The 24,581-nt window shown below is 49.1% G+C and overlaps 2 protein-coding genes across 5 annotated transcripts; one reads left to right on the top strand and one right to left on the bottom strand.

The window, feature by feature from the left end:
* CD8B (CD8 subunit beta) lies at positions 1-9,622 on the bottom strand. Its single transcript, XM_053941768.1, has 6 exons — positions 9,564-9,622; positions 5,796-6,110; positions 3,319-3,669; positions 1,353-1,442; positions 642-731; positions 1-526 (listed from the first exon to the last, which is right to left on the bottom strand). Exons 2-6 carry the CDS (start codon positions 5,839-5,841, stop codon positions 486-488), a joined length of 618 nt encoding a protein of 205 aa, XP_053797743.1. The 5' UTR covers positions 5,842-6,110; positions 9,564-9,622; the 3' UTR covers positions 1-485.
* LOC128787555 (uncharacterized) lies at positions 9,265-18,807 on the top strand. 4 transcript variants are annotated; one of them, XM_053941766.1, is made up of 4 exons: positions 9,265-9,318; positions 9,403-9,645; positions 15,357-15,481; positions 15,710-18,807. In XM_053941766.1, the coding sequence occupies exons 3-4, from the start codon at positions 15,367-15,369 to the stop codon at positions 17,989-17,991; spliced, it is 2,397 nt and encodes a 798-aa protein (XP_053797741.1). In that variant the 5' UTR covers positions 9,265-9,318; positions 9,403-9,645; positions 15,357-15,366; the 3' UTR covers positions 17,992-18,807. The 4 variants fall into 4 exon arrangements, with proteins under 4 accessions (XP_053797741.1, XP_053797742.1, XP_053797740.1 ...); XM_053941767.1 differs by having other exon boundaries at positions 16,460-18,807; XM_053941765.1 differs by having other exon boundaries at positions 9,403-9,489; positions 9,571-9,645; positions 15,357-18,807.
* The last annotated feature ends 5,774 nt before the right edge of the window (positions 18,808-24,581 follow it).

Raw genomic sequence — 24,581 nt, forward strand, 5'->3', positions numbered from 1 at the left:
TCCTGCTGGTTGCTCTCAAAGTGTTGGTTACCAGATTTTTATCAATCAGTATTAACAGGAGCAAAAAAAGCACCTTTGTGCTGTCCTACAGATGAACACAGAGGAGAGCCAAGGAGCTCACAGCTTCCCAGTCCATCTGAATCCCTTTGGTACCAGCCCCTTTCCCCCTGTGCAGAGCCAGCCGTGGCATTTGCCCTGCTCAGTGTCCTTTGGGAAGTGCTCAGGATGCTGCAGAATCCAGCTTGGTCCTTTTGCCAGCTGCTGTGTCCAGGAGAATGTTGAAGTCATGCAGGAGAGAAATGTCTCTTTTGTGGTACAAGCCCACGTCTGTCCCCTGCCAGGTCCTTCCTGGGTCATGTCCAGACAGTGCTCAGCTTTGTGCAGAGAAGTCTGTGGCTTCTCCCTGCCTGTCTGAGGCAGGGGGGGCAGTGGGATTTACTGGGACTTACTGGGACTTATTGGGACTTACTGGGATTTACTGGGATTTACTGCCTGTGGATGCGAAGCCACAGCCTCCGCCGCAGACCTGGGAAGAGACATGAGACAGTGTCCATCAGTGCCAGGACCCCCTCCTGGCTCTCCATCCCCCCCTGGGCTGTCCCAGGGCCTGGCTCCCCTCAGGATGCTGGCAGGGTACTCACGGTACAGGCGGTAGGCAGTGAGGACCAGGCTCAGCAGGAGGAGCAGGACACCAGCGGCCAGTGGGATCCAGACCAGGGGACTGCAGGGACCTGGAGACAGGAGAGGACTCAGCACCTGGCACCACCCTGCCCCAGCAGCTTTGGGGATGGAGTGAGGCGTGGGGAAGGGAGAAAAGCAAGGCAGGCCCTCAGAGGAGTGGTGGAGGATGTGACCATCACCCTGGGGTATCCTTTGAAGGATGCACCTCAGAACCACAGAACGGGTGAAGTTGGAAGAGACCACAGTGGGTCACCTGGTCCAACCTCCCGCTCAAGCAGGGTCATCCCAGAGCACAGGGCACAGGATTGTGTCCAGCTGGCTTTTGCATATTTTTGATAAGGGAGACTCCACAACCTCTCTGGGCAACCTGTTCTGGTGCTCAGTGCCTCTCACAGTAAGAAAGGCATTGCAGGGAACATGGCTCTGAGGTCATGAGAACCTAAACTGAAATACATCCTGCCCCCTAAAGCTGTGGATAGCCCAGGGAATCCCTCCTACAGGCAGAAGTCAGCTCTATCCAGAGCAGTGGGTCCATCTGGACCCAGACACCCACTCCTGCAGGGTGACTGTGGTGGCCCCCACCCCAGGACAAACTCCAGCTGAGCCCTGAGGACCCCAAGAGCTCAGCAAACCCCTTTTCCCAGGCAGCCTGAGCTGAGACAGTGCCATACCTTCCCTGCTGGCAGCTTTGCCTTTGGTTATCCGTGGCACTGGCTTTTTGGACACCGGTGTCTGTGTGGTCTTTGGAGGCAAAGCATCAACTGGGGGATGAGGAGAAAAAGAGGGTGGTGAGTGTGGCACTGAGTGCAGAGAGATCTCCAAGAGCAGGCAAGAGGGGAAAGTTTGGGCCTTGAGCAAGCCCCAGCCGGCAAAGGGCTGTGCCACTCAGAGGGGTGAGCTTGACCTGAGCCTCTTGGGGCTCACAGAAGTTACCAAGAGCTTTTAAAAGTGTTAATAAAGCAATGTACCAGGTAAAGAAGGCTAATGCAGGGAAAAACCCCCAAACTTGCTTGAATGACATTTGCTGCCAAGCATCATCTCACCAGAATTGCACAAAATCAGGTAGCAGGAGATTTCAGCAGCACTGGAATGTTTTAAGGGATTCCTGGATCTTTTTCTTTTTCACATTGCTCTAAACATTGCTCAACATTTGATTTTTTTATTTTCTTATAAAATGAGGGTAGGATTTATTATGGTATATCTGAATTAAAACGGAACACATTCGTTTCTGAATAAAGTTGGCCAGGAAAATATGCCAGTAATGTAATTAAATAGCTGCATGTCTGACTGCTCAAACCATATTTATTCAAAATTTTAAGTATTGAAAAATTTTGGGATCGAAAACTATTTTTTTTCCGTTTCTATCCAGGATGTAAATTCCTACAGAAACAACCATTCTTTTACATGAAAAGATGAGACATCAGGGCTCTGGGATTTATCTGGAAACTTCTCCCTGAAATTATAATAGACTTAGGGAAAAGAAACTTAAAGACAATTTGTTTTATCCTGAGAACTAAAAGGAAAAAAAAAGAATATATCCAGCAAAGCCTGAGTCTTCCCAGAACACCTGCTGCTGTTTACTTTTTAATTGGTGTCCTTGATCAAGCTGCATTTCAAGCCTGTTTTTCATGCTTTGCACAGAGATATGTGCCCAGCTGTTAAAAAACAATTCTCCTTTATCGTAAACCAGCTTTTCTCTGAGCCTGCAAGAATCCAAAAGGGATTTCTCATCCAGTTCAAGGTACAGAATGTATTTGCAAAAAAAAAAACCCAGAAAAACTGGGACATGGGGTCTGCTTTAGAGACAGAAGCGGCATTTCGGGTAAATAAGTTATTTGTATCTTAGTTAAATAAGTTATTTGTCTCCCTAAAAGTCTGCAAAAATAGAGGCTGAATCCCACTTCAAATACATTAGTTTTTCTACATCAACTACTGCTCTGTGGTCAAAAGGAAAATGGTCTGAAAAGAGCTTCTGTATGACCCAGATGTCTGTAAAGCCTCTCTCCTCCCATGACACCTGCAGAAAACTGCTATTTCTGTTTGGATCCCCCCAGGGATAGTGGGTTGTGAGCTTTGAGGAATAAATCCCATTTCAGGATTTTTTTTTTGAAAGGTGGTCTTGAAAGCTGCCATCAGATCCACCCCAGAGATGAGAGGGGTGATGCTCTCTGGCCTTGATGCTGCTCTTGTCACTTAGAGTGAGGGTAAGGAAGAATTAAGGTGTGGAAGGACCTGTGAGCTGAGCAGGGCACACATCCAGCCTCTCATCCAAAGTACAGCAGGGAATGAGAAAAAAACAGGGCATGGCAATACCAGGTCTTCCCATGGGAATCCTAGAGCACTAGGAGCAATGCTGTGCTCAAGGCATGCCCATAGCAGAGCAACTGCTGATGGCAAAAGGACTATCACATGAAGCTGCCCTAAATTTTAGCAATTTTCTGTATTTTCTGCATATATATATATATATATATATTATAGATTTCTTCTGTCTCATAGGAAAAAAAAAAAAAACCCAGAGCCCCAAAACCTTGCAACTCAAAATTGGGAAGAATCTACCAAAACTAATCGCCCCTTTCCCAGGGGACCTGATCACAAGTTCCTGGTGGCACGTTTTGGAAGCCCGAGGGTGCTGCTTACCCACTCTGAGCTGTGTCCCAGTGCCCAGGAGGAGCTGGGAGGACTGGGAGACGGAGCAGTAGTAGGTGCCGCTGTCCGAGGGATGCAGGTGGCTGATGTGCAGGCTGGAGGAGCTGTAGGACCTCGCCTCATGGACACTAAACTTGTCCTGCCTCACATTTGGGCCATATGTGGTTTTGCCCAGCGTGTTGGAAAATACCAAGAACTCGAAATGTTGCCTCTGCTGGCTCCAGCGGTACCAGTACACCCCGGTACGCTCCTGCTCCAGCTCACAGAGGATTTCAGTTTTATTGTTAGTTTGGGTTAGAATATATCCTGGAGTTTGGGTTAAAAGTAGAGTTGTATAAAAGCCTAAGGAAAAAGAGAAATATACAGTTATTATTTTAATTTCGTTGTTTTTCTTTCGTGCAAAATACAGATTTTCTTTATGGGCTTAATAAAATCACGTAGACACACAGACCATGGGGGTGACAAGTGAGAAACAGGAGCATTTTTATCAGGATGCTCCCATATTCCCTCAGAGGCCTTTTTGGGTTTGTTTTGGCCAAGCCAAATTATACAGGCAGACTTTTCTCTGTAAACACTCATCTAGGAAGGAGGCTGCTGACAGGGAGAGAGATGGAGGGATGGTTTTGAGGGTGTTCTTGGGGCTGTATGTGCAGGAAAGAGCATCCCTGCCTGCTCCTGTGAATGGCCCTCTCCTGCCCTCCTTACCTTTCTCATGTTTTAGACATTTTACCCCTTTTTCAACAAATTTTTTATACCCCTTAACTAATTTGCCAAGTTTTTCTTCTAACTGATACAACACTTATAAGCATTTCAGGGGCAGAAAAAAAGAAAAAAAATATGCAAAACATCTCAAAATGAGCCAGTTTGATACTAGTTTTCAGACAATAATATTTTTCAAAGGAATTTTGAGACATGGGGAAGGGGAGGGAGTGAGGGACAGTGGTGGGGTTCAAAGCTTTGGTTTGGCGTCACATCGCCCTGTTTGGGCTTTGCAGCTTTTGTGGAAATTATCTGTGTCTTGTTTGGCCCAGGCAGATGTGAGGGGTGTCTGTGAGAGCGAGGATGTGTCCTTGTGGAAAGGATAACAGGTAACTTGTGATCCTTGCTGTTCAGCAAACAGTCCTGCAAAGCTGCAGATACTCTGAGCCCGAGTGAAAAACAGCCCTCTGGAGATAAGGATACTCCTGCTTCCCCCATCTCTTTCCCAGGCATGTTTTAAAGCTGTGCAAAAAGCTCAATAATACATGTTTTTTGTCTTTTTTTTACTTTAAAATGTTCCTTTTTCCTCAAAATTCTGAAGTTGCTTACAGCAGTTTTTTCAGCCTCATTGCAATGCCAGAAGTCCAGTGTTGCAGAGCAGCTGCAGCATTTCCCCACATCCTCTGGCTCTGTGACAACATTAATGTCTCCTTATTATTAAAATACATAATTTAAAGGTTTTAGAGTGTAATTCTCTCAGATTTTGTCCTGGAAAACACCTGTGTGGTTTTTTAGGGGATGAAATGTGTGTGGCCATGGCACATGGGGGCTTCAGGGTCTCCTTGAGTGACGTGAGGTCTGGCTCTGCTGGGCATGGGAAGCATAATTCTCCATGAAAAACTTATCCCTGGCCTGCTGGAGACACTGTTATATAATTCAGAAAAGATACAAAAAGATTCTGGAAGATCTCAGCTCAGTGCCAGTGGTCAAGCTAGGAGTGAGCTGGGATGGAGACAGAGAAGAAAACTCATCCTCAGTCATACTTTCAACCCCAAAACCTCTCTGTTCCCTTTCCTGGTGAATATTCAGGGGGACCCTGGGGAATCACGGTGCTTGCCCAGACCAGCCTGCAGCAACTTAAAAATTACCCCTTTTCCTTTTGCATGGGCAAAGCAAACTCCCATTTTTTGAGGTTTTCTCAGTGGGTTTCCCACCTCACAGATCTATAAGATATCAGAACCTGTAAGGCAGAATGGTTTTATAACACACCAATTCCAGCTGTGGCCCTTGGGATGTAGTCAGTCTTTGGATGATTTAGAAAATTTGGGATGTGTGTCATATTTGTGTTACACAGGCAGTGGAGAGAGAAGCTATTTTAACCTCTCTATTAGCAGCTTCCTACAGCCCATCTGCACTGAGGACTAAAAACTCTCTACCACTGTATAGTGAAATATGAATAGAATATAGAATAGAATAGAATAGAATAGAATAGAATAGAATAGAACAGAATAGACTATTTCAGTTGGAAGGGACCCACAGCAACCAACTGGTCCCACTTTCTGACCAGTTCAGGGCTGACCAAAACCTAAAGCATGTCATTAATAGCATGATCCAAAAAAAAAATATTTGAAATAGGTAATAATACCCTGTAGATCTATACTGTGATGGTATATTTAATCTTCCATCATCCAGCTGCTGGAGTGTGGTGGAGGAGAGGCTCCAGCAGAATTTTAGGTGCCCTCAACCCTTAAGAGATGTGTCCTTCTTACCTGGGATCTGGAGGCAGATGCAGAGATGGAGCCATGGCCGGGCCATGGTGGCGGACTCGGTGATGGAGGGGTTTTGTGCCAGCTCCCCCTTTCCACTTGCTGTCACCTCTTGGTGGCAGGGCTGGCTTAATCTCAGGAAGTCCTTGCCCCTCTCTGTGCAGATCTCTCACCAGCAGCTGCCAAAGAGCCTCTGCCACCGCAGCACCTGGAGCCTCAGCCTGGCAGCTTCTCCTGCGCCGAGCCCCAAACCCAAGAGTGCATCAGGGCAGCAGCCCTATGCCCTTCTCCAGCACTTCACAGGGTACCCTAAATCCCCTTTAGAAAAATAAAACCAAGAAAACTCGCTGATTTTTAATTTCTTCAGATTTCTTCATATTTCACCACCCAGTTATTCATCCTTCTTTTAATCTACTTCTATCCTATCCAAAAAATGACAAATGTAGGACCATGGCCTTAGAGATGGAAGCAGGAAAGTATGAATTTTGTCTGGTTTTCTCCCTGCTGAAATAAAAAAAGCATTCAAAACAAAGAAAAGGTGCAGTTTGATCTATGGAGTTGTTTTCTTCAGCAGAATTTATAGCAGGTGTTTTTCTCTGAAAAATGCTGAACACCAGACCAACCCAACATAAAGCAGAGATGTGAAGCATCACAGAAAGCTTTGAAATCAAGAGCAAGAAACCTCAAACAAATTTGTGGCTGAAAAACCACAAAAATGAGGAAATTCTGCTGGGGCTTTCCACCTCAGAGCATGTGCTGCTTCGGTAGCTGTGACAGCATGCAGCTCACAGACAGAAATATTTAAATGATAAAATATCAGAATGACTTTGAAATGTCTGTGAGGAAGAGGTTTGAAGCACTTGGGGTTTAGGATTCAAATACAAGTACATGAGGTGAAATTAAGGAGATGAACTGGTGTCAGCAGATTTCAATATTTTCATGTTTGGGAAAAAAATAGAAGTTATTTATTATTTTTATTTATTGCTGCCCTCTTGGCTGCCAGGTGAGATTCAGTTTTCTTTTATGTCCCTCTCATGCAGATACCTGTGGTGCTTACCATGCTCCAGCATTTCCCCAGAAAAGGGAATCTCACATGGGGGCACTGAGAAACCTCCCCCAGTGTTGAGCTGGCAGATGAATAGGAAAAACAATATTGTATCTTGTACTCTGTGAGCTTTTGGTCTGTTTTATACCAGATTTTTCCGTGCTGCTGTAACACATGCTCTCCCCATTTCTGTTTAAATTAATTTCCTGCTCAAAGCGGGCTGCTAGCTGCAAAACCCTTGCCACAAAAGGCTCATCTGCTAAACTTTAGGGTGGGCTGAATTGCTCCTTAACTCTTTCCTGGCAGGAGAAGGTAATTTTAGTGTTTTCAAACCCATTTCAGTGCTTTAAAGCTCTTGTTTTCAGAGCTGAGCCCTCGATGTGGGTTGCAGCAACACTTGCCTCTGCTGTCCTCACCTTCTGTTCATCTGTCCTCTTTTATTTCACATCACCTCGAGATTGGGCCCTCCCTAGAATGAGGTGAAACACTTCTTTTTTTTTTTTTTTTTTTTTTTTTTGGGGTGGGGGTGCAGAGAGTGCCTGTTATGAGAAATGCCACTGCAAGTGAATTTCCGTAAATCTGTGAGCAGAGCCCAGAATCCCCAGCTGCTGCAATGGCTGTGTCCCTCTTTTCCCACTGCTGCTGTCACCTGGAGCAACTTCTGGCTTCCTGGCCAGGACAAGAATTTTTCCCAGAGGTGGTTTTTGCCATCATTACAGCCTTGGATATGGGGGTGTGACACTGGGATGACTCCCCAGGACATTATAGCAGCTTTAGAGAAAGCAAAAGAAATACATGAAATGTAAAAGCATAATGTACTGGAACAAGGACTAAATGTAATTTTTTAAAAATTGCTGTTTATGGGCTGTTTACCAGTGGCCAAGCTGTTCTCAGGACTGGCTGTTGCTCCTACAAGAAAACATTTTGGAGGAGGGATACTTTTGTCTGGCAGCAAAGCTCTGACAAAAATCAAAGCACTGTGTGAACGTGCAGGAGACAGCTGCTGTTTGTAACATCCCCACTTTGTTTGGGGCTGCTGTCCTGGGAAGAAAACGGGAGGAAAGAAGGGTTTAAGTTGATCTTATCTGTTCACACAACCAGGATTTGTTGTTGACCTTGCTGAGGAATAGCAGCTCCAGTGTTTGGCTCACGGTTGGGCAGTGTTGGGGGGGAATAGTTGAATTTTGGTGTATTTGCACTATGTAGCTGCACGATTTCCAGTGGAATTTTATTATTTTTCTGAAATTAAAGACAGCCATCCCTGTCCCCAGCCCAGCTAGGTGCCCTGTGAACTCATCCAAGTAGGAAACAACCCCTCCTCTTATTTCCAGCCTGCATCCTGCCCACCTTACCACATTGAGATTAATTACTGGTGCTTTCACCAGCTTTTCTGCATTTTTTTTAACTCTTTCTTTTCCCCCTCTTATGAATTTCCTACAATAAAGTGTTTGTTTTGGTGGGCTGGAGCAAAGCATTGGTGTAGAAGAACAGGGTTTAGAGGCAAGAAGCAGGACCTGGCTGGGGTTTCATCTCTGTTAAACTCTCATGCTGCAGAGGAGGTTAATTGCAGCTAGGCTGTAAATGCCAGGCTAGAGAAAACAGCTACCACAAAAATAGAGAAAAAAAATAATTCTCTCTGTGCTTTTGAGGTTAGAAAGATTGATTTTGGGGGTCAGGAAAGGGCTGCTTCCAGGACAGCCTCCAGGACAGTCCAACACAAGCCAGTGCTGCAGTATGTAGAAACAGGGAATTGCTCTGGGGGTAAAGGGGTGCAGGATTGAAACTTCCTGGGGCTCGAGCAGCCGCAAACATTTTTTTTCCCTTCTACTTTTTTTTTTTTTTTTTAATTATTTTATTCTAGTGGAGAGTTTAGCTTCTGGAGTATTTCATCAGAGGTAAAAGCAGTAATGAAAATGATAGCATTTTCACTGAGTGAGACAATTGGTACCTTTTTCTGAGTGTAATAGCAGAAAAAAAAACCACCAAAACAAGTCGGTCAAATTTTCTAAACTGCTCCAAGCTAAGATGTGGTTTGTATGGTGAGGTTGGGAGGTCCATCTGCTTTTGCAGGTGCAGATTTACCACTGCAATTCAGCTGATGCAATATCACAGTGGAGGCTCCTGACATCTCCTGGGGTAGCCCCAAGGTCCATGTTAGTGTATGATGAGCTGGGTTGTGGCATGGAAAAATGCTGCTTTTAAAGACCAGACGCCAAAATGGATCTAAATGATGATTTGTGTGAATTTTCCTGTCATTTTCTCCCTCCCTGGCAAACAGATCTTTGCCTGGGGGGTGGTTTGGCGGGACTGTGTTTGTCACAGGTGTCAGGTGTGAGCTTCATGTGTGATCTCACAGACCCCAGGTGCTAATGGGGTGTGCAGTAAGTGAGGGGGCCATGGGAGGATTTGGAAGGATGGACGGTCAGAGGACAGGCTCCAGCTCTCCCTCTTCAGGACATTTGGTGCAAGCAGAAGTTTAGAGTGAGCCATGCCTAATCCCGGCCCTCCCCAAACAGATAAGGGGCAGTGCAGGTGCTGCCGTGTGATCTCAGCTTCCCTAATCAGTGTTGAAGAGGATAAGGAAAGACAAGGAAAGTGTCCTTGGGAAGGCAGCACACGGAGGAGGAAAAGCCACCAAGGAAGTAAACACAGGTGTCATCAGCCCCAAACAAGGACCTGCCATGGCTATAAAAATCACCAGGCAGAGACTTCGTGACCACCTTTACCTTAAAGGTGCAGGATCTGCTGGACCTCTGCAGAGACCATCTCCAAACTCCTGGGACTGCTGGAACATTCAGCCGAGGATTGGTGAGATCTTATTATTGGGGTCCTACTCCGTCTCTCCTTTGCTTCTCCCACTCCCATATCCCTTCCCCGTTCCCTCCCGGGAGCCGGCGGCTCGCGGCAGCTGCTGGCTCGGCCACAGCCTCCTGTTCCCACCTTCCCCTTCCCTTGTGCCCGGGCTCGGTGTCCCCCCGGGGGCCTTTTCAGAAGGGTGGGTTGCAGGGTTGCGGGGTTGCGGCCTTGCTCTGTGGAGGGGTTGAAGGGGTTGTCAGTGCTGGTGTGTTATGGTAGTTTTGCCCTGAGAAGGAGCCGTCTCAGATCTTGTCCCCTTCACTATGATGAGTGACATCGTTAGCAGCTGGAAGCTGGAGCAGTTCGTGCTCCAGAAGTGTCTCCCCCCAATTTGGTCGCCAGGGTCTTTCCAGGGCCCGGATGCGTACCAGCAGCTGTGCCAGCAGTGGGAGAGCTGGTCGGAGGAGAACAAAAAGCCCAAACCCACTAACAAGTGTAAGAAGCGAGCGGCTTTGCAGGGTTTGCTGATGGTAGGCAGGGAGTTGTCCAAATTGCTGAAGGAGGCTCTTGAGAATGTGCAGACCTTGGAGCAGGCCAAGGACGAGCTCAAAGTCCAGGTGGACAACCTGCGGGCGGAGGTGCAGGGCTTGTGCGGGGACTCACTGCGCAGCGCGGTGGAGATTACCCGGCTGGAGAGCAAGCTGGGCTATGAGAAGCTGAAAACGGAGGAGCTGAAAAAGGAGGTTGGCAAGTGGATTGGGGAGACCCACGATGCGCAGAGCGCGGTGCGGGCGGTCCTGCAGGACGTCCAGCGGGACCGGGGCACTGGCCCCGATCACAAGGTGTGCCATGCCAAGATCCAGGAGCTGGAGGCAGAGCTGGGGGTGTCAAGGGGCATTGTGGCTGCCATTAAAGGCAAGAGGACCCCGATCGGGAATGGTGAGGGGGAGGACTCCCTGGACCTGCACCCACCCCACTACGATTATGAGGATGATGTGTGGGGTGCTAATAGCCCCACCAGGCCGTCCCCCTATGCTCCTCTGCGGGAGGAGGTGTGCCAGCTGCAAGTAGGGGAGGTAGAGGCTTCCAAAGATAAAAAGGTCCCCCACGATGAGCCAGTCAGCCATGTCCCACTCCAGCCCATTGACACCAACAGGGCTGTGCTCTGGTTTACCCCTGAGCAGCTTAAGACTGTGGGGAAGATGCTGGGGCCACTGACAAAGGAGACAGCAATTAACTGGCTGTCCAGGGTCCAGCGTCTGCCCAAGTGCCAGAGTGGCAACTTTGTGAGCGACCTGATAGACATTGTGAGAAAGAGCATGAAACCAGATGATTTTGCGTCACTGCCAGGGGATGTGCAGATGGGCAATGTCCAGGATATTGGGGATGTCCAGCTGGCCGTGCTGAAGGTGTTCTTCCCAGAGGTCAACCCCTTAGTGCTCTTCCACCAGGAGAAGCAAAACCCCGAGGAGAGGCCTGATGCCTATGTTAACCGTAAAAAGATGCTCTACCAGATGGCTGGGCTGCCTGGCTCAAAGGACTCCCCCCCTGATTTTGACAGGCCTGAATTCAAGGAGCCACTGGTGGTGGGGCTGACACCCCCACTGAGGGTGATTGCTGGTGGGGATGCAGCCAAAAAGCCTCTGTCAGAGCTGGAGCAGATCCTGAACCAGAATTTTGAGCTGCAAAAGCAGGCATTCCCAGGGTACATGCTGGGGGGGAAGAAAGGGAAAACCTTGGGCATGTCTTTCCAAAATGCAGGGATGAGAAAAATGCAAGGAGACAACCGAAAAGATCCTGAGAGCAAGGGGGGGTTAGGGAAGGAGAACCAGCAAGGGCTGAGGTTTCAGAAGTCTAACCCTTGGCGGGCTGAGCTGAGGAAGCGCTTGATAAAATATGAGAAACAGGAGGACATTGATGGCTTGCCGGATTCGGAGCTCTTCCAAAAACTGGCCCTGCATGAGGCCAAAAAAACCAGCAGCTCCCACCTGATTGACCCGGGGGCTAAGGCTCAGCAATAGGGCTGCCAGGCACCCGCATCGCCCCTTTTTGTGGCACCGATTAAGACCGATTTGTGGGGGCGCCTGATAGTTGATGCAACTATTGGAGGAGGGGTGCTTGGACAAGTGATGTTAATTGATACTGGTGCCTCTTATTCAATTCTGAATATGTCCCCCGGCAGAGCTGGGATCTTCCAAACCTCTGAAATTATTGAACTGACAGGGCCAAACGGCCAGAAATCCTCAGTGCCGTTCACAGGGCCCATACCCTTTGAAATTGGGGCTGCCAAAGGGTCTGAAAAATTTGGGAAAATAGAAATGAAAGGAAAGCCAGGAATTTTGGCTATCTCTGCACTGACAAAGATGGGGGTGGTGGTGGACCTGGCAAACCAAGCATTGCTACACTGCCCACAAATTGATTTGCCCGTCATCCCGGCAAGCCACAGGGTGATGTCAGTGAAAGCCCCTGAGATCCTGGTCCACCCTGAGTGGGAGCCCCGGGTGAGACGGGTCACAGAGCGGTTCCCCCAGGTCTGGGCAAGGAGCAAGCTGGACTGCGGGCAGATTGATGTTGCTGTGTCAATCAAAGGGCCGGATCCGCCTCCTCAGCCTCAGCCCTGGTACCCAGCTGAGGCTGAGGACAGCCTGTGGGACACAGTCAAAACCTTGCTGGACCAGGGCGTGCTGGTGGAGCAGCAGAGCACCAACAACGCCCCAGTGTGGCCCCTGAGGAAAGCCGATGGGAAAACGTGGAAGCTGACAGTTGATTTCAGCACCCTGAACCAAGTCACCCCAATGCAGACCTCCACGGTGGTCAGGTATCCCAACATCATGGCAGCCATCTCCCAGGGGTCCGAGTGGTTCTCGGTGCTCAGCCTGACCAGCCCATCATTTGCTGTCCCCTTGCACCCCAAGTCCTGGCACAAGTTTGCCTTCACAATTCGAGGACGGCAATTTGCCTTCACCAGAGTCCCTCCGGGTTTCCACAGTGCCCCTGCCATCTGCCATGCCCGCGTGGTGAGGATGTGGGAGCAGGTCAGGCACCGGGAGAGCGTGCTGTCCTGTGCTGGTGATATCCTCATCCACACCCGGACAAAGGAGGAGAACCTGGAGGTGCTGGCAGAGGTGCTGGGGGCTGTCCAGAAGACAGGCTTCAGGATCAGCCCCACAAAGGCCCAGCTGTGCTGGAAGGAGGTCTCCTTTGTGGGGGTGACCCTGGGGGAGGAAGGGCGCTCACTGGAAAAACAGAGGGTTGAGCTAATACAGAAGATGTCAGCACCGTCTGATGTCACCACCCTGAGGTCCTTCCTGTTCCTCCTGAGGTTGTACCGCGAGTTCATTGAGGGCTATGCAGAGAAAACAGCCCCGCTTTGCCACCTCCTGAAAAAGAACACCCCTTGGGAATGGGGGCCAGAGCAGGATGAGGCAGTGAAGACCTTAAAGGAGAGTGTGGCACGAGCCCCCATGCTGGCACATCCTCAAGGGGACAGACCCTATGTTCTGCAGCTGGCCAGCACGGGGATGGGGCTGCAGGCCACCCTGGGCCAGCAACACAGTGCCAACCTGCTCCCTGTTGCCCGTGCCTCGCGTCTCCTGACGCCGGTCGAGCAACAGTTCAGTGACTACGAGAGGGAGGTTTTAACCTTAACCTGGGCCCTGCAGCACTGGGAGTACCTGGTGGGGTCGGCCCCAGTGCTGCTGAGGACCTCCCGCACCCCGGTGAGGTACCTCTTGTTGGGAAAAGGGGATGAAGGTCCTCTGTGCTGCCCCAGGATGGCCAACTGGGCGTTGGCACTGACCAGCAAGGAGGCCCCCGGGGACCTCTCACCTGGTGCCTACAGGGTGGTAATCAGTGCAGAGAGGGATGGGGAGGAGCCGCGAGTCTCCCTTACTGACCCCAAGCCACGACGGGCACCCCTCTTTGAGAGCAGCCTCAGCCTGGAGGAAGCCAAGGAGAGAGGCTACGTTGTGTGGTTCGTAGATGGGTGCAACTACCACGAGGAAGGGGTGCCCTACACGGGCTATGCCGCTGTCAACAGGGGCACGGGGGAGGTGGTGAAGGGGAAGTGCCTGCCGCACTCCATCCAGGCCGCCGAGCTGGTGGCCGTGATGGCTGCCCTGGAAAACACGCCGACAGACAAGCCACTGGCCATATTTTCAGACTCGGGTTGGGTGGTGCGTGTGGCGCTGGAGTGGCTGCCCCTCTGGAGGGAGAGGGACATGCAGTCTGCTGATGGCAAGCCTGTCACCTATGCCAAAAAGCTGCTGTACCTGGCAAGGCTGGCAGAGCAGAGGGCGTGCCCGGCACAGATCATTAAGGTCAAGGCCCACAAGAAGGGAACAGAGGAAGCCAAGTGGAACAAGGAGGCAGATGCCAAAGCCAAGCAAGGTGCCAAGGAAGGGCAGATGTGGAAGGCCAGCAAGATGTCAGAGAGTGGCCCAGTGTTGGTGGCTCCCAACAGGCACTGGGAGAGTGTGGATCTGGTGGGCTTGCAGGCACAGGACCCCAGGCTCTGGGAGTTAGCACAGGGTAGGGAGTACAAAGGGTGCAAGGTGTGGAAAGATGTCTCAGGGCTGATCCTGGCACGGAGGGAGGGGGCAGATTTCCCAGTCTGGGTGGTGCCTGAGCTGGTCCGGACAGAGCTGGTGGCCCTGGCTCATGAGCAGGGGCATCTGGGGACAGACAAGACCATGGTGAGGCTGCAGGGTGCTGGGTGGTGGCCCGAAATGAGAGAGGATGTGGAGAGGTATGTCAGCAACTGCCTGACATGTGCAGCCAACAATCCTGATGCCAAAACAGCCAAAGCCATCCTGGGCCATCAGAGGGTTTCTGGGCCATGGAGCAAGTTGCAGATGGAGTTTATTGGCCCTCTGTCCCAAACAGCCCAAGGCAATAAGTACTGCCTAGTGGTCAGTGATATCTTCACCAAATGGGTGGAAGCATTCCCAGCTCGAAACAACTCAGCCAGTGCAACTGCAAAGATCCTGGTAGAACACATCTTCTCCCAGTGGGGCATCCCAAAGGAGATCCACTCAGATCACGGCCAACGCTTCATCGGGGAAGTCACAAAAGGGGTGTGCCAGGCCCTGGGAATCAAGCAAAAGCTCCACATCACAGGGCATTTCCAGAAGCCAGTCTCAGCAGAGGGGCCCAACCAACCACTGAAGACAGCACTGAGGAAGCTTGTGAGCCAGCAAAGGAAAGACTGGGATCATAAGCTCCCACTGACCTTGCTGGCACTGCGGGGGTCTCTGGCATCTCAAACACTTTCTCCCCCAAAATTTCCTCCTGCAAGAGACCCGAAGTTTCTGGAACACTGGTGGCAAGGAGGGGAGGCCCCGGATGAAATGCAGCCCCGGGTGCTGATGGACAGGTGGGTCCAGGACATGCTGAGAACGGTGTCAGCCACCTACCATCAACTTGCCTCAGTGCAGGAGACCAGCATCCCTAAGATGGATAAGCAGTTGGGAGTGCTACTGCGCCCCGTGGAGTGGAACACAGGTGACCTGGTGATATACCGAGGGGTTAGGGAGAAGAACCAGGTGCTGGAACCCCAGTGGATGGGGCCTGTTAGGGTTGTGAACAAGGCCAGCCCCTCTGTGTACCAGGTAGAAATCAGAAAAGGGGCAAAAAGGCAGGAGAAATGGTTCCATTCTTCACAATTAAAAGCATGGAAGGGAAACTAACGGGGCTGGAGAGCCCGCCTTGCTTATGTTTTGCAGATAAAGGAAAATGGAAGGCGATTGTGACCAGCGGGAAGGGCGATCTTCGTGGCATCACCAGCCCTGTTTGTGCTGCGGGGAAAATGCTTTCAAATTTCTGATTGCAGGATTTACTTTGCTTTCTGGTATGTGCATAGTGCTGAGCACCCAGTGTGTCCAACCAACCCATCAGCATCTTGGTAAAAATGTCACTCATTCTCACTTAGAAAGGCACCTTGACACACAGGCCACACCCCAGCACAGGCTTAGGAGGCACACAGAAATTGGGACTCATTGGCCCTGGTCCCAAGCGTACATAAAACACACGGGGATCATGGGATTAAATTCTAACAAAGGCTTAAATTTGTCAACAGTGGTTATGCATGGGGCAGAGGTGTACTTGGAAAATGAGTGGGGCTGGGACAGCACAAACAGACTTCCACAGCTGCTGGGAAAGGTGGGACAGCAAATAAAGGTGGGGTGCAGGGTAATTAACGGATCCACTCACCAGAGAGTAACTCAAATCTCTGTCACTGAAATAAAAACTAAGAAGAATCAGAACAAAATCTGTGCTGTGGAGAACTTGGACTGCTGGTACAATTTTACTTTCGTCCAGCCAGTCTTTGTGGTTTGCCTTTGGGCACACAACAGCGTGGGGCTGTCCTTTAAATTTAAGATCAGCACCACAGCACCCTCCTTTGCTGCCATTAAGATCTCAAAGTGCCATTTTTTGGCCTGGCATGCACCCCGTTATGTTGAAATTGGCAACCAGGTAAAACTGGAAATTAAATACTCCCAAGAAAATGTAGCTGACCCAGTGCAGATTAATGGCACCACTGTGACTGTCACAGCCCCTAACGGCCGCAAGTGGATCATTCCACTGACCTGCCTCTGTGAGACCAAAACACTTGATAGATCTGAATTAGATGCGGACACTTCATGGTATAATCAGGATTATGGACGCTGCCCACACCTGATCATAACCCTCCAGGTGTGGTGTCAAGGAAACCTGAGCGTAGAAATGTCTCCCAAACTTGGAGGAAAGTGGTGGATAGGAGGCCCTGAAGGATTTAAAAAAGAATTTGCCATCACTGCTGTCTTGCCCCCTTTTGTTTCCAAAATAGGTCCTTATGTAGTGAAGAAAAATCACATCCAGGAGCTGCTGACAGGGCCTGTCCGGTCACTAAAGAAGGTGGTGCTGTCTCTCTCCACTGTTAATATTTCCTCTGTCAGACCACACTGTGCCCCCTTCCTGTCTGCTCTGCACACTGGCTGGCTGGCATGGCTCCACAGCCGCTCCCTCCAGGGCTCCCGGGCCAGGAGGGACCTGCTGGCCACAGCGCTGGGAGGAGGAGCTGCTGGCCTGGGAGTCCTCAACAGCATGGATGCTGAAGTCTTGGCAAACAAGCTGGAGACGGTCACCTTGGGCGTGCAGGGCCTCCTCAAGCCCCTGAATTCATCCCTGTCCAGCCTTGGGATGGGGCAGTGGCTTGTGTCAGAGGTGCTGCCCACCTGGGAACAAATAAGTGAGAAAGATCATCAGGTTCTGTTGCAAGCCCTGGGCATGGAACAAAGTAACGTCTCACTTGCTCTTAGCTGCATCCAGGCCCAGATGTGGGTGCAGAGTGTTGTTGCAGGTATCCTGAGAGATGGTGACAACGGCGTCCTGCCCACTGAGATCCGAAAGATCGTGTGGGACGTGGCCACAGAGAAGGAGCGGCAGCTCCAAGCCTGGTGGAGGCTCGTCAACTTCACCCACGACCAGGCCCTCAACGCGGTCATTGCCCACGTCCTCACTGTGGCGGAGGCTCGCATTGAAAAGGTCTACCCCATCGTGGCCCTGGGGATAAACACAAATGGGTCTGTGCTCTACCCCCTGGACCACCGCATGTGGGCCAGGGTGTCTGATGGGAGGTGGGAGACGGTAGATTTGGAAGCCTGCATTTTGGAGAGGGGGCTGGGATTCATATGCGAAGATGATGCCCTTAAGGCGAGCGATGTGTGCTTTGACACCAAAGAAGGGGTGTGCCACTTTGAGATCAACCCCCAGAGCAGTAACAAAACCATGTTAGTGTACGTAGGGAAAGGCTGCGTGTGCTTCAGAACGACGTGTAAATACGTGCAAATTAACGAAGCTTATAACCAGACCGTGTTTAGCGACTCAAATATGTGTGCTTGCAATGTAGCTACTATTAGAGGCTGTGATTTTGTGTATAAACCACCTGTGTTTACTAGCCAGTTGCTAATCAGAAACTATACCTTGTATCGTAGTATAACCCCGACCCCCATCGGTATGGATTTATCACTTGTAAAAGAAATGTTAGAGCATGCAAATTTGCAGCAGCTGCTAGAAAATGCCAAGGCCGAAGCTAAAAAGATCCTAATAACGGTTCACCATGATGGTAAAGTCATAAAACAGGTAATGGAACGAATTAAGAGGGCGGGAGAACACCACTGGTGGGAAGTTTTTTTTGGCTGGTCCCCCACGGCCACTGGCATTTTCAACACGCTGCTGCACCCCATTGTAGTTATCCTGCTCATGCAAATCTGTGTGTGCTTTGCCATGGTAGCCACTTGTTACCGGATGAGGCAGGTGAAGCTCTGCTTTGACAACCAGGTGAAAGAAGCAGGGCTGGCCAAGAGCCTCCTGAAATAGTCAAGGGCAAGACTGGGTTGGCCTCTGTGTTTGCCACCAAGAAGATCTTTTGGCTCCGCTGTTGGCTGCAACCCAGTAGGCGTTGAGCGGTGGGGACACACGCCATGCCAGACCTTGATGAGAGGGATGGCCTTCTCTGTTACCAGAGGGCCATCCAGGAGGGGAGGATAGGCCAAGCAGCCTGCAGATGGCATGAGTCACAGAATGGCTGAGGTTGGAAGGGACCTCTTGAGAGGTTTCATTTAGTCTGAACCCACCTGCTCAAGCAGGGTCACCTAGAGCAGATTGCCCAGGACTGCGTTCAGCTGGGCTTTGACCACCTCCATGGATGGAGACTCCACAACTTCTCTGGGCAAACCTGTTTCATTGTTTGATCACCCTCATAGTAAAGAAGCAAAAGTTAGCATAAGTATCTTGTTTTTGAACTTCCCATCCCCAAATACTAATGTTAAGAAGCTGCTGTTGTGTGATTTAAGAGTCCTTAAGCCAGGGAGATGGGGGTAAGGAAAGCCAAGGACACGGTCTTTGGAAGGAAAGAGAAGGAAATGTAACACCTGAGCTTGGACAAGCACCCATTGAAGACAGTGGGGGTGTGAACAGCCTCAAAGACTTGGAAAGATGGTAAAAGATGAGCAGAACAGAAGACTTTGTAATCACCATGGACTTTAAGGAGCTGAATCCACATGGACCTTTGCAGCACCACCTCCAGGTTGCCAAGACTCCCAGCACGTCTGGCCAGCGGGTTGGTGAGATCTTGTTTTTGGAGCCTGGACATCACTGCTTTGCTTTGCTTTTCTTAGTTGTGCATGTACTCAATAAATCTGTCTGTTAGAGAATGGGCTGTCTGTTCAATCCCCGCCTCTCACTCACTACCCAGGCTTGTACCCTTGGCTACACCGGGAAAGAGAGATCCTGGTTAAAAGGAAAAAAATGTAGGTTTTTTTCCTCTTTTATAAGCCCAGATCTCTCACTTGCTTTTTTTGTCTGCAGAATATTCACTCAAACACAAAGATTTCTGCCTCGGGCTGCAGGATGAGGCTCTAAGATGAGGCACAAACTCACTCCCCTTTCTCACTCTGCCCCTCCTCACCTGCATCTCTCCCCTGCCTCTGAATACAGAAAGAGCCTCAAAATACACATAGGGGGTCTCAAACAATTTTAAAACATGGGCAATTTCAAGAATTGGATTAACCACATCATTTCCAGGCCATGTTCAATTTCATCTCAGAGGTGCTGCACTCTCTGAGAATGGGGCAGGGGGTGGGGGGTTACACAGACAAAAAACTCTTTGCAGTTTAGGTTGAAATAAATAACCCAGCAGAAACCAAGTGAAAACAGAGAAATGAATTTAAAACCCACTTTTCACAATCACCAGGCTGAGAAGTGCAAAGAAATATCATGTTGCCACAGCATAGGTGCTTTAAAGAAATTCAAAACTTTCGTAAAGACTCTTCCCCTTAAAAATATACATTATAACTGAGCTCATGAAAATATAAATAAATAAATCATGGCCTAAACCCACAGAAATCCATTTTTTTCCCTCCAAGAACCACAAATACACCCTTGGGATGGGAGGTTGAACTCTCCCTTCACCCCTCCCACCTGGCTGGGCGAGGGCCATTACCTGGCCCCCTCTATGCTTTGCTGTTCCCTTCAGTTTCCCCATCACAAAGACTCACAGAAAACACATGGTTATTTTGGTTAAAGCACCTTTCTTACTTGCTAACACCTCACATGTTTCATGAGAACTAATTTCCCAGTGAAAAATTACCCTTTTACACAAAGCCTTTGCCCCTTAGAGCACAGAAAATTCCCATTACCCACTCTTCAATCCCACACGTGCACCGTGAGTGTGGCCCAGCAGGGATTAGCCCTGGGATGATGGGATAGCCATAGGAGAAGGGGTTCCTACACCCACACCCAGGTTTGAGCTGAGCACAGACCCCTGCACGTGCATCCTCTGCAGCTGCTCCCTCTGCACCGCCAGCTCATGTGTGCATGTGGGTTGGGAAAGTTTAGAAAATATAAAGTTTAGAAAACTATGAAGTTTGCCCCCCTTCACTGCCATTTGTTAATCACCACAAACCAAGGAGGGTTTTTCACAGTAGCAGCACCACTGCTGTGGCTGTGACACACTTGGGGGTGCAGCCTGGGCGCAGGGCTGCAGGATTCGTCTGCTCTTCCAGCAGCTTCAGTAGATGCCAGAAAAGATTCTACCCAAACCTGCCTGCTCTTCTGAGTCAAATGAGTAACACATTATATAACTGGATTTATTCCCTGGTCTGTTTGTCCCTATCCTCTCTGCTTTGGGGCAGAATGGACTCTGTGCAGTTCATGTGAGCTGTGGCCTTTGGAAGCTCCCATCCATCCACTATGCTCTGGCTTCATTTAGCTCCAGCTAGGCAAATCAACGAGGTGGTGTTCATCTCTAGCTAGCCTGGCTGCCTCTGTGTCAGGCTGTGAGTGGGTCACCAGCCCCACAGACCTGGTCCCATGGCATTAATTCAGATTAAATTCTGAAAATTTGGGGTTAAGGTGCTACTGAGAAACAGTTTTGACTCAACCTGAAAAAAGTGATGTAAAAAGAAGCCTTGGTGGAACCTCAGGCCTGCTGGGTTCCTCTTAAGAGTCTAAAAAAAATGCCCATAAGGGACAGAAACGTACCAAGCACATAATTTAAGACAAGGTAAGTGCTGGATATATCTCATGAGACTGCAGAGAAGCTTCTCTGTTGTTTCTCTTGTGTACCTGGTGTGATGGGCATTTCCTGCTACAGCAGAGGATCCTGGTGGTTTTGGAAGGTGGCCTGCAGTCACACAGAGGTGCCACAGCAGGTCCTCACTCCCTTTGGGCAGACACAGAGTCTCCATCTGCTCCAAAGCACAGGTGAGTGGCTGTGTGGAGATATCTGACCATGGCTGCATGGGGCCATCTCCAGAGCCAGCCCTGGGGAAAGGACCTAACAGCCACCCTGAACCCAAACATCCCACATGGGCTCCAATCCAATGCAGAAGGAATTTGCACCTGGGCCTTTCTCTACTTGAGCACATTGTTCAGAAAAAGCTCAGACTTTGATTTCCAATCCCCAAACAGATTACAGTATTGTATTTTCAGAAAAATGTTCAACAAAGCTTGGAGCTTTTTTGGGAGGCTCTGTCTGCAAAGCCCTAAAGACCATCAAGTTCATTTCATACCTCTTTGGGCAAGGCTAGCTGGGCAGATTTCTCTGTCAGTGTTGCCTCTCAAGCCCATCATCAGCATTTGAACCACAGTCACTCTCTGGTGTTAATGTTGCTTTTCAGACTTGAGGCTTGGCCATGGCTCTTTTTCCAGTCTTTCCTTCACTCTCTTCCCTCTTTCCCACCTCCAGCTTTCACCCCTTCATGCACCAGCTGCTTTCCACCTTCCTTAACACCATTTTTCTTGCTTCTCAAGTGTGACTGTCACTCCAGATCATCCTTCTGGAGTGAGAAAGCCCCGGGGACAGTGATAAAAGGGCAGTGATATAACCTGGCTGACAACAGTTTATTATGTATGGGCATGATGGAAGAAATGAGCTTTAGGCAAAGGAATAAGGAAGAGCATCAGGACTGAGAGGCACAATAAGGAGAATTGGTTTGAGAGCTAAAATGCTGGGTAGCTTATCTGGGATGTGGGACAGATTATGGTTTGTGTTGATTTTTTTTCTCATTCATAGAGTCTCAGAGAAATTCTGTGATGTGCCAGCACTCAGCATGAAGAGAGATGCTTGATTTATTCCACACAACAGCCTCAGGAAGTGATCAGATCTGCACCAGCCTGGCTGAGAAGGGTCATGAATAACTCAGCAGGGAGTTAGTTTACTCTTAGGAGTGGTGAAATGACTGAAGATGTATCCTGCAGAGGGAATTCTTGTGGGTTCACTCATCTTCTCAAAAATAAAACACCACTGAAACAAATTCCAATTTTGAGAGATACCTATCACTAATGTGACTGTTGAATTTAGCAAGGTTAACAAAAGACTGTAATTAAGAATTAGGCCTTCTACAGCGTGGGACAATCAAAGTGTCCTTGTTCCTCCAGCTGCTCTCAGTATCTTCACCAGTGGATAGGAGTCACAGGTATCTGGAAAGAGAATAGAAAGTCATGAAGTTACTTGAAATAGTGCAGGCTAGGAGATATGGGGGGAAAATAAAAACCTTTAAGTTATCCTTGCTCTCCATAAGCAAATGTTGTTGTAAGGCTACAAAGATGCCTGCTTGCCTATGTTTCCCTAAGCAAATGGTATCAGAAAATCTATTAAAAATTGCTAAAAAAAAGAGAAAGAAACAAATGTTCATTTGTTTTAACAGCACGCCCACCAATGAACAAGAAAGCACCACCACAACAGCAGTGGTATTTGTGTCCTCACCTCCTTCACACTTCATCAGAAACTTCATCTGTAATCTTAACCCAGTGAGCTGCCAGAGCAGTAAAATCACACCAAAAGGTGAGGGACCTGTGAGATGAGCGTTGGGCAGCAGATAATGCCACATGGTGAGGCAGAGATGGGCACCAGCTTGGAGATGGACACCAGCCTCCTTTCCTTCACCAGCTGCTGCTTCTTGCTGCTTGGAGCAGAGGGGAGGGATGAAAGACAGGCTGTGCACGGGTGTGCACCCCCTGCTCACAGTGCAGGGCAGGCTCTGCTCAGGCTGGTGACACAACACCTCCACCTCAGACACCACGCAGGGGTCGGTGCCCACATCCCTGTGTGCAGCTGGATTTCTTCACTTGTTGAGCTCAGAAAAAAAAAAAACAAAGAGACTAAAAAGAGCTGTAAACAAACCAGAAGGCAGGCAATGAACAGCTGGCATCACCTTCTCTATCTGATTTGAGAGGGAATTTTCTGAAAACAGAGCCACTTCCACAAAATCACCTCATTTTAAGGGCAATTCTAAGGAAATTAGTCCCTCTCCTTCTTTAGGCTGTGATACCCTCAGAGAGTGGCATGGAATAACTGAGCAGGGAAGAGAAATGCATCTGAAGAGTTTTCAAAAAATATCACAGAGCTGTAAATGCTTGAACAGACTCAAATGCCAGCAATGCCAGTCGCTGGCCATTCACAGACAGCCCCAAAATGCAGACTTTATTTAAATCTGATGGGATCTGATGCTGTTTTGCAGGATACAACTCTATCAGGGTGCTGATTTCACATCAGCTTCCCAGTTATCCTTCTCCATGGAGCACGGATGGAGCTCACGTGTGAAGAAACTGGTGGTGCACACTCAAATTTGAACAGTACACACAATACAGGTGGAAAAGGTGCCTTCCCAAGGGGCTCTGAGGTCTCTACCTCATGAGCACCACTGACATGAACTATGGGGCCCAGGGATTTCAGTGCATGCACAGATGTTGCTCCTGCAGGCAAGCCCAGGTGCTGCCTGAGAGAAACCCACAAAAGCTGAGCCCACGATGCCCTGATCTGGACTTGCATGAAACTGCAGCACCAAAACTTCTATTGGCCTCTAAGAAGTGGGCAAAAGAGCCAAATCTTGCAAGCTGCTGGGAAGTCTCATGTCACACCACTTTGCCCAGACTGGGAACTGTTTCATCCTTAATTCTAAGGAATCCTACGTCACTTTAAAGGTGTCTTTTAAATCTCCCCTCTCCCACACAAATAGATTTTCAGTTTTCTCCACTGCTCTCACAGAGAAAAAACCCACAATGTACTACTTCTTTCACAACCTCCCCACTGAGAATCTGGTTTTCTTTCAAACTTTCATATCTCAAGTACAGAAGCAGCAAGGACCTGAGCCTATCAATGCAGGAAGAAATGGTCTGTGACCTGAGGATCTGTGGTTTTTTGTGGTTGTTAAGTATCAATTCTGCAATGAAGCCCAGCTGTGTGACAAGTGGCACCAGCACATTGTGCAAGGTGGGCTCCCACAGGTGTTCAGGACTTGTGGAAATGTCAGTCACCCGTAGAAACTTTGATTTAAATTTTTATGCCCATGCTCAGTGTTCCACCCTGGAGCAGGAATGATTGACAGCAGGAGCAAATCTGGGCAGGCATTTTTCTGCAGCCCTCTGAAATCAAAGCAAGATTTTCCTAAATTCAACAGGAATCAATGCCTAAACTTTTATTTTGCCAGAAAAAAAAAAAACAAACAAAAAAGCCCCAACCTTGTTGAAATAACTTCATTGCTTTCAGCTGTAAATTGAGCTCTGAAAGGGAGATGAAGACCACTTCATCTCCTTTTCCAAAGCTGTCCCACAGATTTATGGCACTGCACTTATTTATAGTTTCCTATTCATTGGGGGGTTTTTGTGACTATTTTTGTGACACCTGTTTTAGGGCACACTCAAGAACTGTTACAGCTGGTCGGGGTTAAAAAGATACCATGCTTGGCTGCTCAATACCTTGCTCTGAAAACAGAAGCAGGATGGGAAACAGGTACAGCTGGAGGGACACCAGCGGATCTGGCAGGGCTCTGACCTCCTCCCTCAGGCCACTTCCACCACTGGATGTCCAAAAGAACCAGCAGCTACAACATGTTATGGTTAAAAAAGCTGCAGCTGGAAGAGCTCATCTGGCACCACACTCATGGTAAGTTGTTGTAAATCACAGG

This window comes from Vidua chalybeata, chromosome 4, assembly GCF_026979565.1.
Source record: "Vidua chalybeata isolate OUT-0048 chromosome 4, bVidCha1 merged haplotype, whole genome shotgun sequence".
Taxonomy (NCBI): Eukaryota; Metazoa; Chordata; class Aves; order Passeriformes; family Viduidae; genus Vidua; species Vidua chalybeata.

Excerpts from the sequence above, each read along its gene's own strand:
- CD8B (XM_053941768.1), bottom strand. The coding sequence starts at position 5,841 with ATGGCCCGGCCATGGCTCCATCTCTGCATCTGCCTCCAGATCCCAG. Across the intron at positions 732-1,352 it reads CAAAGCTGCCAGCAGGGAAG|GTCCCTGCAGTCCCCTGGTC; the intron begins GTATGGCACTGT and ends TCCTGTCTCCAG. Across the intron at positions 527-641 it reads CACTGCCTACCGCCTGTACC|GTCTGCGGCGGAGGCTGTGG; the intron begins GTGAGTACCCTG and ends GTCTCTTCCCAG.
- LOC128787555 (XM_053941764.1), top strand. The coding sequence starts at position 15,367 with ATGGAAGGCGATTGTGACCAGCGGGAAGGGCGATCTTCGTGGCATCAC.